The sequence below is a fragment of the Microtus ochrogaster genome, linkage group LG7_11, assembly GCF_000317375.1.
Source record: "Microtus ochrogaster isolate Prairie Vole_2 linkage group LG7_11, MicOch1.0, whole genome shotgun sequence".
Lineage (NCBI taxonomy): Eukaryota > Metazoa > Chordata > Mammalia > Rodentia > Cricetidae > Microtus > Microtus ochrogaster.
This window is the reverse complement of record NC_022032.1, coordinates 7,548,531-7,566,086: the sequence shown is the minus strand read 5'-3', so window position 1 is coordinate 7,566,086 and position 17,556 is coordinate 7,548,531. Positions and strand designations below refer to the sequence as shown.

Here is a 17,556-nt window from a genome sequence, read left to right as displayed (position 1 = left end):
CCTCTTAACTGAAGAATGAATAAAGAAAATGTAGTATTACAATGGAGTATTACTCTGCTGTTAAAAACAACAACGTCAGGGGCTGGAGAGATGACTCAGCGGTTAAGAGCATTGACTGCTTTTCTAGAGGACCCAGGTTCGATTCCCAGCACCCATAGGGAAGCTCACTACTGTCTGTAACTCCCAAATCTGACACCCTCACACAAATAGACAGATATACATGCAGGCAAAACACCAATGCACATAAAATAAAAACAAATAAATTATTTCAAAAAAGCAATGACATCATGAAATTTTCAGGCAAATAGATGGAACTAGAAAAACAAATCATCCTGAGTGAGTTAGCCCAGACCCAGAAAGAGAAGCATGTACTCATTCATAAGTGGATATTAGGAGTCAGAGACAGGATAACCAACATTCAATTCATAGCCCCAGAGAAACTAGATAACAAAAAGGGCCCAAAGAGGGATGCATAGATTTTCCTGGGAAGGGGAAATAGAAGGGATCTCCTGGGTAAACTGCGGGTGGGGGTGGACTGAGGGGGGATGGGCGATGGGACCGGGAAGGGATACGGCAGCCTGGGCACCTGAGGCAGGTTGGGAGTGATTTGGAGGAGAGTGAGAGAAGTCTTGATGGGTGAGGCTTTTTGGGGTTAGGGAGAGACCAGGGAAACTCCTGAAACTCTTTGGAGAGGTAGATTTGTTATAAATTTCCACATCTTCTTTGCCCTGGTGGCTTTAACAGAACCATACCGTGACTGTTGCTTAATTTCATGACTTCATTAAGATTATGAAATGGGAATTTTCTAGTTTCATTTCCTTTGGCATTCTTTTAATGGGAACTACCTGTAAGTAGGCCTTTCCATCTGTAGCTGGTTATTTGATCACCCGGAATGCCACTCGCATGGAGAAGGCAGGGAAAATGCCTGACTCCTTCCTTCCCTTCGTGAACCGTGAACCGGTGTTTACAGCAATGAGCCTAGCCCTCCAGTGGCCTTCAATCAACACCCAGCGTTTGCTCCCTGCTGTTCCTGTCAGTCTCATCCGGTCTCAAGGAACTCTGTAGATGTAATGAATTTTTTTTTTCCCAAAAGTTATACTTAGGTTGACCAGACTATTGCCAACAGAAGTCTTTTCATTTTGGCTACTATGTCCCTTGTCACGTAATCTTGGAATGTTTCCCGGATTTCCAGAAATGGCAAGATTGCATCAGCCATTTCTCCAGAGAGCCCCGGTACTTTCTGAGAGGAACATTATTTAAAAGCTACAGCTGAGTATTAAAATGCCATTTCTATGGGAGTTCCAACTGATTCCTTTCTTCGGCCTCGCTAGTCTTGAGGACACACCTAGCAAGTACAGGCTTCAGCATTAGAGACTACCTGAGTTTAATCCCCTCCCTTCCCACATGCAACCTATCAGAAAATGTTGTTGGTTTTTTTTTTTTTACCTCTAAAATATGCCTTAAATTCTCCTCCCCCTCCCCCTCCTCTTTTTCTGCTCTTTCTCCTCTTCCTTCTCTCCCTCCTTCTCCTCCTTTTCTTCTTCCAGGCTATAGACTGAATCCGCGGTTTCCCCATGCTGAACAATTATTCTACCATTAGGCTGCACAACCAGTCCCCTCTCCCCTTTGCTCTCCTTACTGTCTCATGCCAAGCCCATTTACAAGGCTTCAACCTGACTTTTCTCCATTCATTCCCACACTTTTATTTTTATTAAAATTCAGACGCTCTCATTTCTCTATTTAAGTCTCATTGCCATAACTGAAACTCCTTACGATTGCTGCTCGGCCCTATGTGGTCTCCCTGTGTCCCTTGAATCCCATCTCGTACCTTTCTTCTCCCTGGCTTGCTGTGCTCCAGGTACGTGGAATTTGCTTTCCTTCAGTCTACTATCTGTTGGGCCCCCAAGTTCTTCTATCTGTCCTTCTGTCTCAACTCTTATCTCCTGCCATTCTTCTGCCCTTAGCTGAGACCCCCCCTCCTGCTTGGAAAGACTTTATCCCATGCCCAGCTCAGTTTAGTGTAGGCAGACACTGCCTGGCCTATCGTGGTTGTGGTTATGGATATGCATGTTTGTTTAATAGCCATGTCCCTCAGGACCCCATACCCTGGGGGGTCGGAATCATTTAGTGCTCAGTCACTGGAACAGTACTGCTGTCTACAAGGCACCCCGTAAATAAGTGCTAGCTGGTGAATACATTTGACAGAGAAAGATTACCCATGTCAGGTTCTCTATGGACGGCACGTTCAGTGGATGTCCCCTATTTCCACTAAAGTAGAGCAAATCCTGACTGAAGTCCTATGACACAGCTATGGTCAGCAAGGAAAACAAAAGGTGCATTCATTCAGATGGCTTTTTTGTTGTTTACTCAAGTCTTTTTGTCTTTTGACGCTGGGTCTCGCTATGCAGTCCCAACTGCTCTGGAACTCACTACATAGACCAGGTTAGCCTCAAATTTGCCGCAGCCCTCCGGTCTCTGCTTCCTGACTGCTGGGATTGCATAACGAGCTACACGTTTTGATTTCTTTTCTCTCCATGTGTATATGTGTGGGTGAATGTATGTTTACAGGTACGTGTGCATTTGAGTGTAAGCATGCGGAGGCCAGAGGTTGACATCAGTGTCTTCATCAGTTTTTCTTCACCTTATATAATGGGGCAGGGGTCTCTTGTATTCAGAGCTCATGAATTTCCCTATTTTGCTAACTTGCCCCGAGGGTCTCCTCCTAAACACTGGGATTACACAGTGTGGTGAGACACCATAATCTTCCTGCCATTTACACGGGTGCCAAGAATCCAACCTCTGGTCTTCACACTGTGTAATAAGCATCTTTGCCCACTGAGCTGCCACCCGAGCCCATTCCGTATATCCTGCAGTCTTTTTATCCAGTCCCCTTGTTTGTTTGCTTGGCTCCCGATGACCTGAGATGTGAAGAGAGCTCATAACTGTTACGATTTGGAGGCTTTCATGTCCATTCTTCCACATGCTTGCCTTGACTGCATGCCGCGGCATGTCCCGTTACCTCTATTGATAGAGGAGGGACAACGCGTCCAGCACAGCTGAGGACTTGACCCGAGTCAAGTGATGAAGAATAAACTGAAAGACCCTCAGAGAGTGTCTTTCAGTCTGGGGAGACCCTTCCCAAGGAACAGCGACCACTTGTGCGGATGCAAACAGCAAGAGGTTTATTCAGATACACAGGTACCTGGGGCGTCCAAGTCTCTCGGAAGACTGGCGCGCTGTCAGGCTGGGGTAGCGGGTTTTTATAGGGTAAAGGGAGCAGAAGCGTGGTTACAGAAGCAAGATGCATAGTTACAGGGTATTCATTGGTCAGTTTGAATATGGCCGAGTTCAAGTCGGGACAAGGTCCCTGGTTCCCGAGAATTCAGATATGGGCTGCCTTGGCTCTTGTCTAGGGCAGACAGGGTGTCTTTCTCGGTATTCACCGTTCCTCCCCCCCCCAGCCACAGGTGTCTCTATCTCATTTTGGCAGCTTCTAAACTGCCCTTTGTTAAAACCCTGAATATTCAGTATAAGCCTTGCAAAATGGTGTTACCGGTGCTAAGTTGTTTAACAAGCTGGGCGGGGGTCTTTCAAAACAAGGGGCAGACACACAGTTGGACAGACAGAGAGTTACATGTCTAGAAGGGCAGAATCAGGTGGGTCTCCCATCTGTTGACTACACGGATCCACTCAGTACCTCCTTCTCTCCTTACACATTCGCCCAAGCATCCTTGACTCCCCATCAGGGAAAAGTGAACATAGAAACACTGAGGAACTAGCAGGGCAAGATGACACACATTTAAGACCAGCCTTGAATACACATAGAGTTCAAAGCCAGATTTGGGGTACACGAGACACTGTTTCACATACACACCCTTCATAATATTTTATAAAAGAAAAGGAAAAAATTGAGGAGCTGACTGGGAATTCCTAGCTGAGGTGAGGAAGGCTGACTTTAAACTCACTCTTCGGATTCCAGTCTTAGTTTTGTTTACTCCGCTACATCTCATAACGAGGAGAGAAGAGTATCCGTATTTTCCGAAAACAGCCACATGTCATCACTGATTCTTGGCAGTGGACTTTTTTGTTTATAAAAGACTGGGAATTTGGGGGTTGGAGAGATGGCTCAGCAGTTAAGAGCGCTTGCTGTTCTTCTGGATGGACCCAGTTCCCAGCACTCACAATGGATGGCTCATACCTGCCTGAACTTAAGCTCCAAAGGGCTCCGACATCTTCTCTGGTCTCCATGGCTACCCACACATATAGCATAAATAAACATATATCCATAAATAAAATATTTTTTTATTTTAAACCTTATTATTAAAAATAAAATGTTGCAAATAAGAAAAATCACACATGAAAATATTTTTGGTTGTAAGCCTAGCCTTTAATGGCTTAGCTATCTCTTTAGCCCTATACATGGAAATAAGCCAGGCCCAAAGATTATACATTGAGGAAAAGACTTGCTCAGTCATTCTTATCAATTTAGACCATTGAAGCCAATATGGACAAGTTCAACAGGACCACCATATACAAGCTTCCCATGCGTGCTTCAGCATTGCAAGGGCATAAATTTCATTTTTTCAAAAGGACTATACAACTCAAATGAACTTCAATTCAGTTGGAATGAAATATATAGATAAAATACTGAGAACCAACTGTCTTGTGTTTGCTTATGAGGCAGGAGGACCATTATTAGTTCAAGGTTAGTGTGGACATTAGGTGGTGAGATCCTGTCTCTAAAACTAGCAAACAAAGCTAATTTCTGCCTGAAGATCCCAGTATAATCAAGAAGAGACCACGTAACAAAGGGCGGTCTGAACAGCCTCTTCCCCTCAAGCACAGGGGAGGGAGGGCAGAGCTACCCTTGGCCTGGAATGAAGGCTTCATCTGCCTACAACCAGCAGAGGGCCTTCGTGGGAGGGGTGCCTCCAAAATGCCACACACGTGGAGTGTGGCAGGGGTCAGGGAGTTTAGTTTAGTGTGCAAGTTCAAAGCCTCAGCTTTGCTGGGAAAGAGTGGGAGAAAGGGCAGCTGTGAGATTGTTCCCACGCAGGCCTGAGAGTCCCTCTCTGTTTAAAAGGAGTAGCTGAGTAAAGCTAATTTAGAACTGTCCTCTCCTTCGTCTGGTCCACTTTATGATTTTCTCTTCATAAGTAAGATTTCAAGGAAATTATTTCTAATTGTTTTATACATGTACCCCACTTTAAAATAAACTTACAATTTCGTACGCGGATTTTAATGTTTTAAGGCTTTGAATCCCACTTTAAAGAATGTGTCAGACCTAGGGATATAGTTCAGGGATCAGCGATTGCCTAGCCTGGCCTAGGTCCTGGTTTTGACTCCCCAGCAGTTTTAAAAAATGCTGCTTTCGCTATCAAAAGATTCTATGTAAAATCCTGCTAAATAATAAGAAAAACTCCCTGGCACACAGAAGGCCATTATTCAACTCCACGTACAGCTTCCCAAACATGCAGAGGATGTGATTCATTACGGAGTCTTGTGTCTCAATCTGAATGGGTAACTTTTGACCCTTTAAAATCTGTGATGCATTTTCTGCATTTCTCTCTCTGCGGAGCCGTCTGCATATAATACAGCTCTGCTCCTTGCTTGAGTGACCAAGTCAGGGATTGCATTTTAAACGTGAGGAAACAGATTTTTCCCCCCTTGTTGGCATTCCTTTCAAAAAGGTTGCTCAAAGTGGTGCTTAAAAGATAATTCTAGCTTGCTAAATTTAGGGTGTGGATAAAGTCCAAAGTGAGAAGACTCCATTGGTAATTGTGCAAGACATGTTAACGTGTGAGGCGAGGGAGGGTGTTTCCAACTCCAAGTGACTTTTCCCTCCCTCCCTCTCTGACACACACCATGTAATTTAACAAGATTCAGATCCAAAGTTATCTGTGTCAGTGACAAGCTGTTTACTACCATGACTGAATTCCAAATATAAAACTAGGGGAGTTTTATATATAAAATACGGTTTAGGGGGACGATATAGGCTTAGTAGGTACTAAGTCCTGGTTTCAATTCCTAGCACATTTATATAATGTAATATACTAATAAATAAAATGTAAAATAGTAAATAAATGATTTCATATTTGAGTTGTTGTGAAAAAAAACCTCCTTGAAGTCAGAGCTACTCTTCAAAATCAGCAAGTTATTTTGTTATTTTGGGGGTACTAGGGCATCAAATGCAGGGTACTGGGCAAGGGGCAAGGCTAGGGAAGCCCCTCCTGCTAATCTTCATTCACAGCCTTTGAGGTTTTGGTCACTTTGTGTCACAGACTGACCTTGAAATCCTGATCTTCCTGAATGAGCCTCCAAGAATTCTAGCTTCATAAAGGCATATTACCACGACTGGCTTGCTTATCTTTGTATTTAAGATACTGTTCTTTAGTCTTCTATCCAAAAACAAAAAAAGCAGCAGCGGCTCCCTATACAAATTGGTACAAGAAGTGTACTATTATCTGTAGCCTTCTTTGAAATGCATAAAAACATATTGATGATGAAAAATGTGTGATATAGATATAGCAGAATGTTTTTGTAATAATTCAAATGGTTCACTCTACAACTTTTTTGCTATAAAAGGGTGGAGGTAGGGTCCACACAAGTTGAGACCAGATTTATTTCCCAGGTAGGACCACAGAGCTGGTACCAGACAGGACAGCCGTGGGGACCTAGATGTCTTCAGCTTTGGACATGTCATTAAACTCTCCACCTTCCAACCTGGTCCCAGATGACAGGCTGGTAGCAGTAGTGAGGTCTTTGGTGCCACAAAAGACAATCCAGGTCACCAAATGCAGAAGGATGGAGTAGAGTATTGATCCGTGGTCACTGAATATTTCAGGAAGGGATACGTTGCAGTTTCAAAGTGAAATGTCCCTGACAGGTTCACAGGCTGAACCAGACCACCCGGTATTGCTGTTTGACTAGGTTCGAGGACCCTCAGGTGGAGACCTTGCAGGAAAGGCACTGGACCTTGAGATTTTACAGCACGGACCTGCTTCCTATCTCGACTGCTGATAAAATGGAACCAGCTGACACCCATTGCTAGCACCACACAGCCTTTCAGCACCATGCCTTTCCTATAAGAATGGGCTGCAACTCCTCAAACCATGAAGGAATCATTCCTTCCTCCTTCATGGTGCGTCTTGTTGGGTATCTGATCACAGCAATGAGAGCATGACAAAAACGCAGATGAGATGTGCTCCCACTAGCTCAGAAAGGAAATGGGCATGGCTTACAGCAAAAGCAGCTTGCTAAAGGCCACCAGTGGCTTCCTTGTTCTTTGGACCTCCTCCCTCCAGACACAATCCTTCAGCATCTTACTTTCTGGGCCTTTTGTTTAGGGGGCACTGGAGACAGACTCTAGGGCCTTGCCCAAGCTAAGTAAGTGCTCCACAAGCAATGACACCCCCAAGCCCTCCACCACTTCTAAGCTATCCATGGCTTTCTATAGATATTAAACCTGAGTCGACCCAACAGAGATCTGAATGCAGCAAGTAACAGAAACAATCCCCTGACATGGCATTTCAGATTTGGGTTCCAGTTGTCACAAATGTTATTCATGTCTTTGAGGAGACCGGCACCTTCTTGAGATACAATGCTTATTATTCATTGAACATTCAGAACTCAGAGACAGTCTCTGTGGGGATTCACACCTTCATTTAGGCATGAAAGCAATGCCTGTGGTTTGTCTTTTTGCAGGGGTTGTTTTTTGTCTTCCTTTCACGGTAACAGCAACTCATCTGGAGAATTCTACAAGAATATGGTAGTGTTAGTAATATCAGCCAGTAGTCATAGATGAGGAAAAATGTGTTGTTTTGTAAGAGATCATGACCACACTCAGTAACCATCAAGTGCCCCCCAATGTTTCCTACTCCTCTGCAGAGCACAAAAGGTGTCTTGATGAGCTGTCACAGAGGTAAAGAATCAAAAGCACAAAGCGACAGTTGATGTCTTTCCCTCAGAAAGGAAATGGGCATGGCTTTTAATTTCTTACATTGGCTCAGTTGCAATCCAGTACTATTGCGTTGGAATAAACAGCTCAACACGTTCCATGGATTTGTACAAGCTTGTACAGCTGGTCATGTTGTTCTTGCTTCCAAATCCATCACATTTGTCCCTCTGAACCTGTGCACACAGCTTCAGCAGAAGGTTGAGCTGTGAGTGACATGGCCAGGACAGTGAAGGTGGGAGGCTGATGCTCAGAGAGACGGGACAAAACCGAAGGATAAAGGACTTTAGTGAAAATGGTGAAAACCTGCCGGGCGATGGTGGTGTACGCCTTTAATCCCAGCACTCGGGAGGCAGAGGCAGGCGGATCTCTGTGAGTTTGAGACCAGCCTGGTCTACAGAGCTAGTTCCAGGACAGGCTCCAAAACCACAGAGAAACCCTGTCTCGAAAAACCAAAAAAAAAAAAAAAATGGTGAAAACCCTGGTTGGGGTGGGTTGAGCAGGAACTATCAGGAGGAACGGCAGACCTTTTGTGGGTGTGGGACCAGGGTCTATTTACATAGCCTGGCTATGTACATGGCTACTTATATGGCTCTGTTGGAACTCACTATGTGGACAGGCTGGCTCTGAACTCAGATCTGCCCGCCTCTGCCTCCCAGCTGTTGGGATTAAAGGCGTGTGCCTCTATGCCCAACTCAAGGTTACCAAAGCTGGTTTGTATAGTACAACACAACTTTCTTTGATCCGTTTCCCTTTCAAACATATTCAGGGTGTAAGTTCTTTGTTAATTTAAGGAGGACTGGGCATGTTGTAGCTGCCTATGACTATGTTGACTCAGTGGAGAAAGAATTAGCTTGGTTCTCAGATGGTGCTTAGTGGTTTGGGTTTTTAAGTTTATCTGCATAAACTTCAGGAAGCTACTGTATCAAAGCCTTTGTTCCTGGTCTCCACACAGTACTTGCCACCACCAACCCCATATCCTACCCTACGGTCCATCCCCACATTAGCTTCATATAGAATGCATTCTTTGGTCCCCAAAAAGTCTGGTTAATCATGGTAAATGGCCACATGACAACTCTCAATCAAGGTTGGGCACACTCCTGCTGTTGCTGTCAGCTGAGTAAAGACGCCTGCAAAGCTAAGTTGGAGGACTCAGATGATCGGGGCCATGAGTTGCCACCATGTGGAATTCTAAATGGGGGATAGGAGGGCAGGATCTACTACTGGTCAGGGACTGTAGCGACACAGAAGTTGTAGAGATTGGGTCCCAGGGTAGCCACATGGACCTTTCAGGTTCCAAAGTCACAGGCAGTGAACTTACAGACAGAATTCTATCGTTCCAAGACTTAGTTGGTGAATGACATGGGAAGACATCCGATTTTAAAACATTTCCAAAAATCCTGGCGATTGATCCGGCTTCATCAGATCTTACTTCACACCGGAGTTCAACAGGTAATCCTTTTTCTTATTCATTGCCGGAAACCGAACCCAGGTCCTTGAGCATGTTAGCCAAGCACTCCACCACTGAGCTGTGCCCAGCCCTCAGTTTCCTTTTTTTCAAAAGGACTAGAAATACCAAGTGTGGTCTGACTCGGGGAGGAGGAAGAAGCAGGGTGAAGGGTTCAGTTCCTGCTCCTGGCACAGGTCACAACCACGAGCCAAATTTGATTAGAGAAACATGTTATTAAATTTAATTTTCTTTAAATACATAACCTTTTCCCACTCTCAGCTGCTCGGCTGAAGAAGAGACTCCACCCCCTCCGTTCTCGAGGGGCCACATATGTAAAGCCTGAGATAGTGAGGGTGAAGTATAAAAATACTGTTTACAGAGGGAAGCAGACGTTCGCACTATGGTAACCTCCCGACACCCCATCCCAGGGTCCTTTTTGATTCAAAATAATAACAACAGTAATAATAGCCCCTGGGAATGTGTTGATAAAAAAGTTCCTTCCTCTAAAATGGGGTCTCTTCAAAACCAGCAAGGAATAGGAAGCTCTGAGATTAACCAGGGTCGGGGAGAGAATGGATAGCACCTAACATCCTAACAGGGGATGGTTGGTTCCATCACCCTGCCGTTGGCCAGGACAAGGCTGGCCTTTGTTTCCTACACCCCATGTAAACATCGACTTTTCCCTTGTCTGGGGCCCTGCCCTCCTTTATTTTATGCTGAATCTTTCACCTTGGTTCTTTTGATCTTTCCTTCCTTCCCTTTAAACCATCCCAAGGCTCTGGCAGGAGTAAGGGATATGGGCAGAGCGGAGCCACCTCCTCCAAAGTTGGAGTAGCTTCTTCTCCAAAGGGAAGTATCCACATCCACAGTCACAGGGTTGACTCCTTCCCAGGGCAAGGATGAGGCAGGCAGATAGTGTAGTACCAGATAGAGTAGTCTGGCTGGGTGAGGCCATTCATTGAGACTGGGTAACAGGGAAAGAAGCACTGGGAAACAGAGCTGGGGCAAGTCTGGTACTGGTCCGGCACTGCTGGTGGAAGCCCAGCCCTGTCACCTTTGCCTTTAGGCAAGTACAAAAGTCACCACCCAGAAGTCTTGTTCATTGTATAGAGGACCCCCAGTGTCCACAAAGTAAGCTGTCTTCTCAAGTGTCCACGTACAAGGAGCGCTCACACCAGCTCATCCAACAGGATCCCAATGCTCTGCGTGGTCTCTGTGGGGCCAGCGATGGGCTTGTTGCACATGGGGCAGACGCAACGCACTTCTAGCCACTTCACCAGACACCTGTGAACAAGAGGACGGTTATCTCGGAGGAGCCATTCCAGATGGCTCCAGCTGTCTCTGAGTCCAGCTGCTTCTGAGAACAAAGTAGCCCTGTGCCTGCCCTGAGCTCACCCTTCTGGGGTGCAGAACCTAGGGCATCACTGTTGAACAGCATAGGCGGGATTAGAAGGTTCTTAAAGATACTCCGTAATTATTTCTCCTCTACAGAACCCCCCCCCCACACACACAATCACATCCCCACATACTTGCGGTGAAAGGCATGCTGGCATGGGAGCACACCTAGTTCATCCTTCCCTTTGAAGTCTTCCAGGCAAACTGCACAGGTCTGCTATGGGGAGAGAGAGGGAGGGAAACGGACAGAGAGAGAATCTGTGAGCTAAGAGTCTAGAGAGACCCTCTTCCCTCATCCCTCCTGAGTATCCACCATCAAATTTTCAAACAAGGAAACCAAACTCCCGCATCAGCCAGCAGAAGCTCAGTTATATTTATAACACTGCATTGACAGGATAACAGCCAACACGGCTGCTTAAACTGAAATCAACCAAATGAAGGAATTATAAACATGGCTCATCAGAAGCACCAGTTACATTTCTCCAAATGTTGATCTCAGAATGGAACTGTGGGCTGGGGCATGGGTCAGTGGCCGAGTTTTGCACACCATCTGTGAGATCCTAAATTGGATCCCCTGCATCACAAACACTAAACAAAGAGTGTGTGCTGATTTTTGCTCTTAGTGACAAGGCCCTTGGGAGAGGAAGCATGGATCTCTCTGCTCAACATCCTGGCTTTATTTTAGGTTTTGTCTCTTTGAGGGACAGACTCTCACATAGCCCAAGCTGACCTGAGACACACTGTATAACCAAGGCTGTCCCTTGTTGTTAAGTGTGTTAGCACTTTAAGGTCATTGTTTATATGCATGCCAATTCTTTTCCCATGATGCACTATTTCCTCATGTGGACACCATTCTAGATTGCTCTGGTACTCAACAGCTACCATCTTCTCACAATCTTACATCTAACAAGCCACAGTGTGATCAAATCCCTACAGTACCCCTTAGACATGGATGCTATTATTTAGTGTTACTGATAACTTCCCAGCTATTCACACCGCATATATTTTGGCTCAGGAGAAAGAGTTGTGCTCATAGTGCCTATTTAGCAGATGCAGGCCACTTTGGTATGAGTTTGTTCTAAGGCTCTCTCAAACCCTGGAGGTGGCCGTCCATATTTCCAATGCTCAACAGTGACCTATGCCTGATGGGTCCCAGATTGGAGAGGATAAACTCAGAACATTCTTATGAACACACAAATTTTGAACTGACAGTGTTGGTCTCAAATTCTAGCCTACAGCATGGGCTAAGGAGGAACACAGTAATAAAAAGAAGGACTGTAGGATAGATGTCATAGATGTCATGGTTATCTTGGCTGTCAATTTGACTACATCTGCAATTTACTAAAACCCAAATGGCTGGGCAAACCTGAGTTTTTCTTCTTTCTTCCCCCCCTTTTTTTTTTTTCTGAGACAGGATTTCTCAGTGTAGCCTTGACTGTCCTTGAACTCAGAGAGCTGCCTGTCTTTGAGGAGTAGGATTAAAGGCCTAGCCCATCACCACCTGGCAGTGAGAGATTTTTCTAAACTAAATCTCTGGATCTTTGAGGTGAGAAATCCACCTGTACTGTGGTCCACCCCTGCTGGCAGCCTATGGAGAGGACAATGGAAGAAGGAAGTAGCTCTCTGCTTGCTGCTCTCTCTCTCTGGCATTAGAGTCTACTTCTTTGGGATTCCAGTATATAATGAAGACTAGCTGAGACATCCAGTCTTGCGGATTAAACAACTACTAGATTCTTAGACCTTTTAGTAGACGGCCATTGTTGGACTAGCTGGCCCACAGCCTGTCAGCAATTCTAATAAATTATTTATATATATATTCATTCTGTAAGTTCTGTTCCACTAGAGAACGCTGACTAATACAGATATATGTGCTGTTACATTCTTCAAATCCATAATTACAATTCCATTTATGAAACTCCACGATCTCAGCTGAACGACTGTGAAAGGCTTAGGAAACACCTGAAATTACTTTAAGGACCGGAGGTGTGGTAGGAACATGAAAACCAAGAGTAAAATGAGGCCATGTCTAGGGAGTCTCATGTTTGGTGATGCTGGAATCCTCCTCATTTTCAGACAACCACAAACGACTCACGCTCTGGTTAGGCTGTCTGTGGTTATGGATGGAAGCCTTGGGAGATGAGTTAGGTAACCTCAAAGGCTGAGGGGATCCTCCCAAACGTTATCCCAAGACACTTACCCCATAGAGCTGCAACTTCTTGGCATCACCTTTAAGCACCACCTGAGGAGGAAAGATGCAGATGTCTGTAGGTACCAACCACAGAGGCCAGGGAGGCTCATAGAATGATGTGACCCCCTCTCTCTCCATGAAGATGAAGGGAAAACCCAACTTGAGGACAATGGCAGGAGTGGTAGGCCTCCAGGATGCCCAGGAAGTAAGGGACTGTAGACTATGGAAGTCTTGCTCTTCCTATCAGGGCCAGTGGTGAAGGGGAAAGTTTAATGCAAAGAGACAGTATTTACCTCCTTATAGCCGTACCGTTCGCTCTGTGCCTGGTTCCGGAGTTTACTAGGTGAAGAAAAAGAGGAGAGGGCGGATTACCATTTCTTTTCTTCCTTTCTTTCTTTTCTTTCTTTCTTTCTTTCTTTCTTTCTTTCTTTCTTTCTTTCTTTCTTTCATGCACAGACAATGACAGTATATGTGAAGAGGGCTGACTGCTTGAACATTTTTCTGGAGATGAAACAGGCACTTGTTTCACAGATGCCAATGGTGGCACAGTTCAGATGTATGCAAGCCAACCAGAGATGATAAGGATTAAGGCTTTGTTACCAGGTCCCAGTTACATTCTGGGTTGTTCTCCAGTAGGGCATCCTACATGGCTTATCTGCTTTCTTTGTCTTTTACCAGACGGTCAATTCCTCCAGGTATCCAAACTACAGAGATCAAATGTATTCTTACCATGTGCAGAAGGAGCTAGATGTTTTTAGCTGCTTGTCTGTACACAGCTACTTGATAGCCAAAACACAGCATGTTGATACTCATAACAATGGTATAATAAATAGTCTGTCCAGGTATGTTGTGTGTCCCTTGGAGACTGACATTGTCTCACTGAATACAAGTGACTACAGGAAGGAGGAACTTTCCATTTTATAGATGAAAAAATGAACCCCCCCCAAAAAAAAATCAAGCAAGTTACCCAAACTTTACAGAGCAGATGGGAAGCTTCTGGGTTAAATAGAAGTCAGTCTTTGTGATTAGGGAGTCTGTACTATTTACCACAGAACATGATCCCCCTGCCTCCACAATTAGGTGGAATACATCGAAGTCCTGAGTTCTTAATTGATTGTGAGATACCCTGCATGCTTTATCAAGCCTTTGACTTCAGGAGACCCACTGTACAGATGACGGGAAGCATGAACGACACTGACTCTGCCATCTTACATCAGTGGGGAAATTCTTCCTGTGAGTTCTACATAGCCCAGTCAAATCCATGACCTTCAAAAAGAACTGGGACCATAGGCCTATGCTACTGTGCCCAGCTGTAGGTAGGTGGAAAGGCCTCCCATATATGGGCATAGAACTGTCTCTCACCTTTTTTTTTTTTTTTTGCTGTTGTTGAGTGCTAGAAATTAACCCCAGTTATTAACCCCAGGCATGCTATACTGATCAAGTTAATTTGATTAAGAAATACCTTAAAAGCCAGCGGTGGTGGCACACGCCTTTAATCCCAGCACTCAGGAGACAGAGGCAGGAGGATCTCTGTGAGTCTGAGGCTAGTCTTTTCTACAAGAGCTAGTTCCAGGACAAGCTCCAAAGCTACAGAGAAACCATGTCTCAAAAATCAAAAGAGAAAAAACAAAACAAAACAAAAAACCCTTAATATCTCAGTATTAAGTAAAATATATCTCAGGGTGTGCCTATGGGGTCTCTGATGTCATTTCCAGACATAATCCAATAATGAGAGTTTTAATCTAGTCTTTCAATGGCATTAAGGTTGCAGAAAGAGGAATCTTGCCCTGTCCCTGCTGTTTTCTCTACTTTCTGTTCTCGTCTAGTAAGAATTGACCAATAGCCCCTGTCACAAGTTCCTGCCACCACAATTTTCTGCTTATGCATTTGAGACTACGTGACCATGGATGAAACCATTCGAAACCACAAATCAAATCAAGCATCTTTCATAGCAATGATAAAAGCACATAGTTAATATGATCTGTCTACTGCATACATGCTTTACCACGGAGCTACACACCCAGCACTTCTAACATAGATTTGGCTGGAGTATGGGAGGGAAACCTGGCTCTACTGGAGTGGGGCCAAGTCCTGTTCTTACAGAATCGACAGGCTAAGAACGGCTTTTATTCTTCACTATGTAAAAATAGAAAGAAAAAAAAAATAACGCCTCCTAGTATAAAAACTTTCATCTCACAATCTGAAACTTCAGCTCAGCAGCAGGGCACTTGTTTCCCACGTATGAAGGTTTTGATCTCCTGCACTACCAAAGAAAAAAATCTTTTCTAAAATGCCATTGGCCCATCAGTTTATGAATTGTCCGTGATTGCCTTTGGAACCGGCTATGATGGTTTAAGAGCATGGCTGGGTGGTTGTGAGACTTTACAACCAAGGAAGCCTGCAAATAAAAAGGTTGCTGGCCTGAGTGACGAAAACAGATCACCTCATTTCTGCGGTGGCAGCTCCTCCCAAGGTGGCGAAGAAGCAGAGCGCAGAGCCCTGCCTAAGAGGTGGGTCAGGACAGATAAGATCTGGCCACCAGCCTCCTCCATCCTTTCTGACAGGAAGTCACGTGGTCTGGCGAGGCTGAATGTTCTTGGAGCCTCTGGGAAAGTCCCAGCCAGGTGGACTCCTGCCAGGGCTTGGGGCTGAAGTAGCACTGCCATTGCACCCCCCTTCCCCGCCGCCCCCCCTTCCTGCCCTCTCTACCGTATGTTTTCTGCTCACTTTCAGTCCCAACTATCTAATCTTTTAATGTGCAGAACTGCCCAGCCCTAGAAAGGCTTTCATATATCATGTAAGTGTGTCTTTTTCTCAGCTCCCAAAGGAGATGGACAGGGAAGGGTGTCTAGAGCAGGAGTGAGCTATTACCTGACCATACTGTATGTGGTTTTTTCTTTAGAAAAAAAAAAAAAACTTTTCATTTTTCTCTCCTGTTTTTGAGAATCTTATGTAACCCAGGTTAGCTTTGACACTTGCTATGCAGCCAAGGATGACCCTGCCCTTCTGATCTCCCTTCCTCCATCTCTGAGATGCTAGGATTCCATGCTTGCTAGGCACTCTCCAGTTCAGCAATAACCCAGTTCATCTGCACTCTTGAACTCATTCTTAACCTGCCCTCTAGGTCTAAGGACCGAATGCTTGCTAGGTCCCTGAGCGACATTCCAACCTTGTCTGGGGGTAGAAGTTTAAGGGAGAATGCCATACATTCTTTTAAAGGTTCAACCGCCTTACCATCAATGCTGATACACTTGGGCAGTGTGTGCTACACTTTATGAGCACTGGGGTTCCTGGGGTCCATTCACCTATTGTGTATGGCAGGCTCCCTTTAATGGAGGGATCCAGAACCCTCAAAACTCTGTTTTCATCCTGCGTGGCTATTTCGGCTCTGGAAGGATTAGGTTGTGAGGGGATGGGGCTCAAATAGTTGCAAAGAAAACAGCAGAAAGCATACTCTGGGCAGTCCCAGCAAGGGATGGAGAGCCAAGAACTCCGGACAGGTGGCTCTCTCAGCTGCTGGCTGAGCAAAGCAACTAAAAATACCCCGATTTCAGTGAGACCATTGCAAGCCACGGCCAGCAGGCTCTCCCTTCCCTCTTTTCCTTCTGAGAGCAAAACAATGCAGCCAGCTCCTGAAAATAATTGTTCCTTTCCTGCCTGTTTGTATCCCACTGACCCCTCCATCCTGTGTAAGCAGAGGTCAGCTCTGAGGGGAAAGAGGAGAGACCAGGGGCAGCTGGCAGTTGAGGCGTCCTTGGCTCATGAGCTCACCGGGTCAGGAGTGGCAGTCACGGACCTATTTTGGCTGAGGTGGAAAGTGAGAAGCAGAGAGAGGAAGTAGCTTATGTGCCTGTGTGTCTTTCTATATATAGACACACACGCCGCATGCCAGCGGGCCTTTGGAACCGTGAGACCCAGGGGTCAGCTGGCTCTGGACAGGCTACAGCATACAGGGTGGGGCGGTGAAGGGGCCGGACACTGCCGAGAGGACAGATGGCACCACGCTGCACCACAGTGGAGACGGCTTTTATATCACATGGTCATGGCTCTCTGTTCTGCTACAGCCAAAAACAAAACAAGTCAGTAACAGACAGCACCATAGCCTGTAGACCTGGTCCTATAGGACCCCGACACCCAGCTGAAAGGGGCTGGCCATGGAGGTCTCAGCTGCAGGCTCTACTTCCCACGCAAGAAAGAAGACACACAAAAGACAAACACGGAGGAGAGCATGAAAGGCTGAATTGTCAGACGAACCCACCTCAGCATCTTCCTGAACAAATTCTCAACTGTTTAGACATGAATGTCTTCATTTATGCAGCTCCCTAACCCTTACATTGGAGGCTTGTTCACAGAATTAAGTGAGCTAAATGGTTTACCACAATGCCTGACACTAGAAAGCCCATAGCAAAGACGAGCCCAAAATGCAAGGTCACGCCTGTTAGTGCCAATTAGGAAAGGGATTTCAGCCATCTGCTTGTTGGTCAGAGTGCTGGCCTCTGGATTTTCTTCTGTTCAGCACCAGTGTGTGTGTGTGTGTGTGTGTGTGTGTGTGTGTGTGTGTGTGTGTTG

General features: G+C 45.5%; 1 protein-coding gene across 2 annotated transcripts in view; it reads right to left on the bottom strand.

The window, feature by feature from the left end:
• Positions 1–9,643: 9,643 nt before the first annotated feature.
• Positions 9,644–17,556, bottom strand: part of Rnf122 (ring finger protein 122) — a 17,213-nt gene continuing 9,300 nt past the window's right edge. Inside the window, exons 3-6 of one of the 2 annotated variants that reach the window (XM_005362494.3) lie at positions 13,281–13,326; positions 12,997–13,038; positions 10,934–11,016; positions 9,644–10,688 (exon numbers count right to left, since the gene is read on the bottom strand). In XM_005362494.3, the coding sequence (XP_005362551.1) occupies positions 10,574–10,688; positions 10,934–11,016; positions 12,997–13,038; positions 13,281–13,326 (286 nt within the window). In that variant the 3' untranslated portion in view covers positions 9,644–10,573. The remainder of the gene's footprint in view (positions 10,689–10,933; positions 11,017–12,996; positions 13,039–13,280; positions 13,327–17,556) is intronic. The other variant, XM_005362495.3, reaches the window with a different exon arrangement.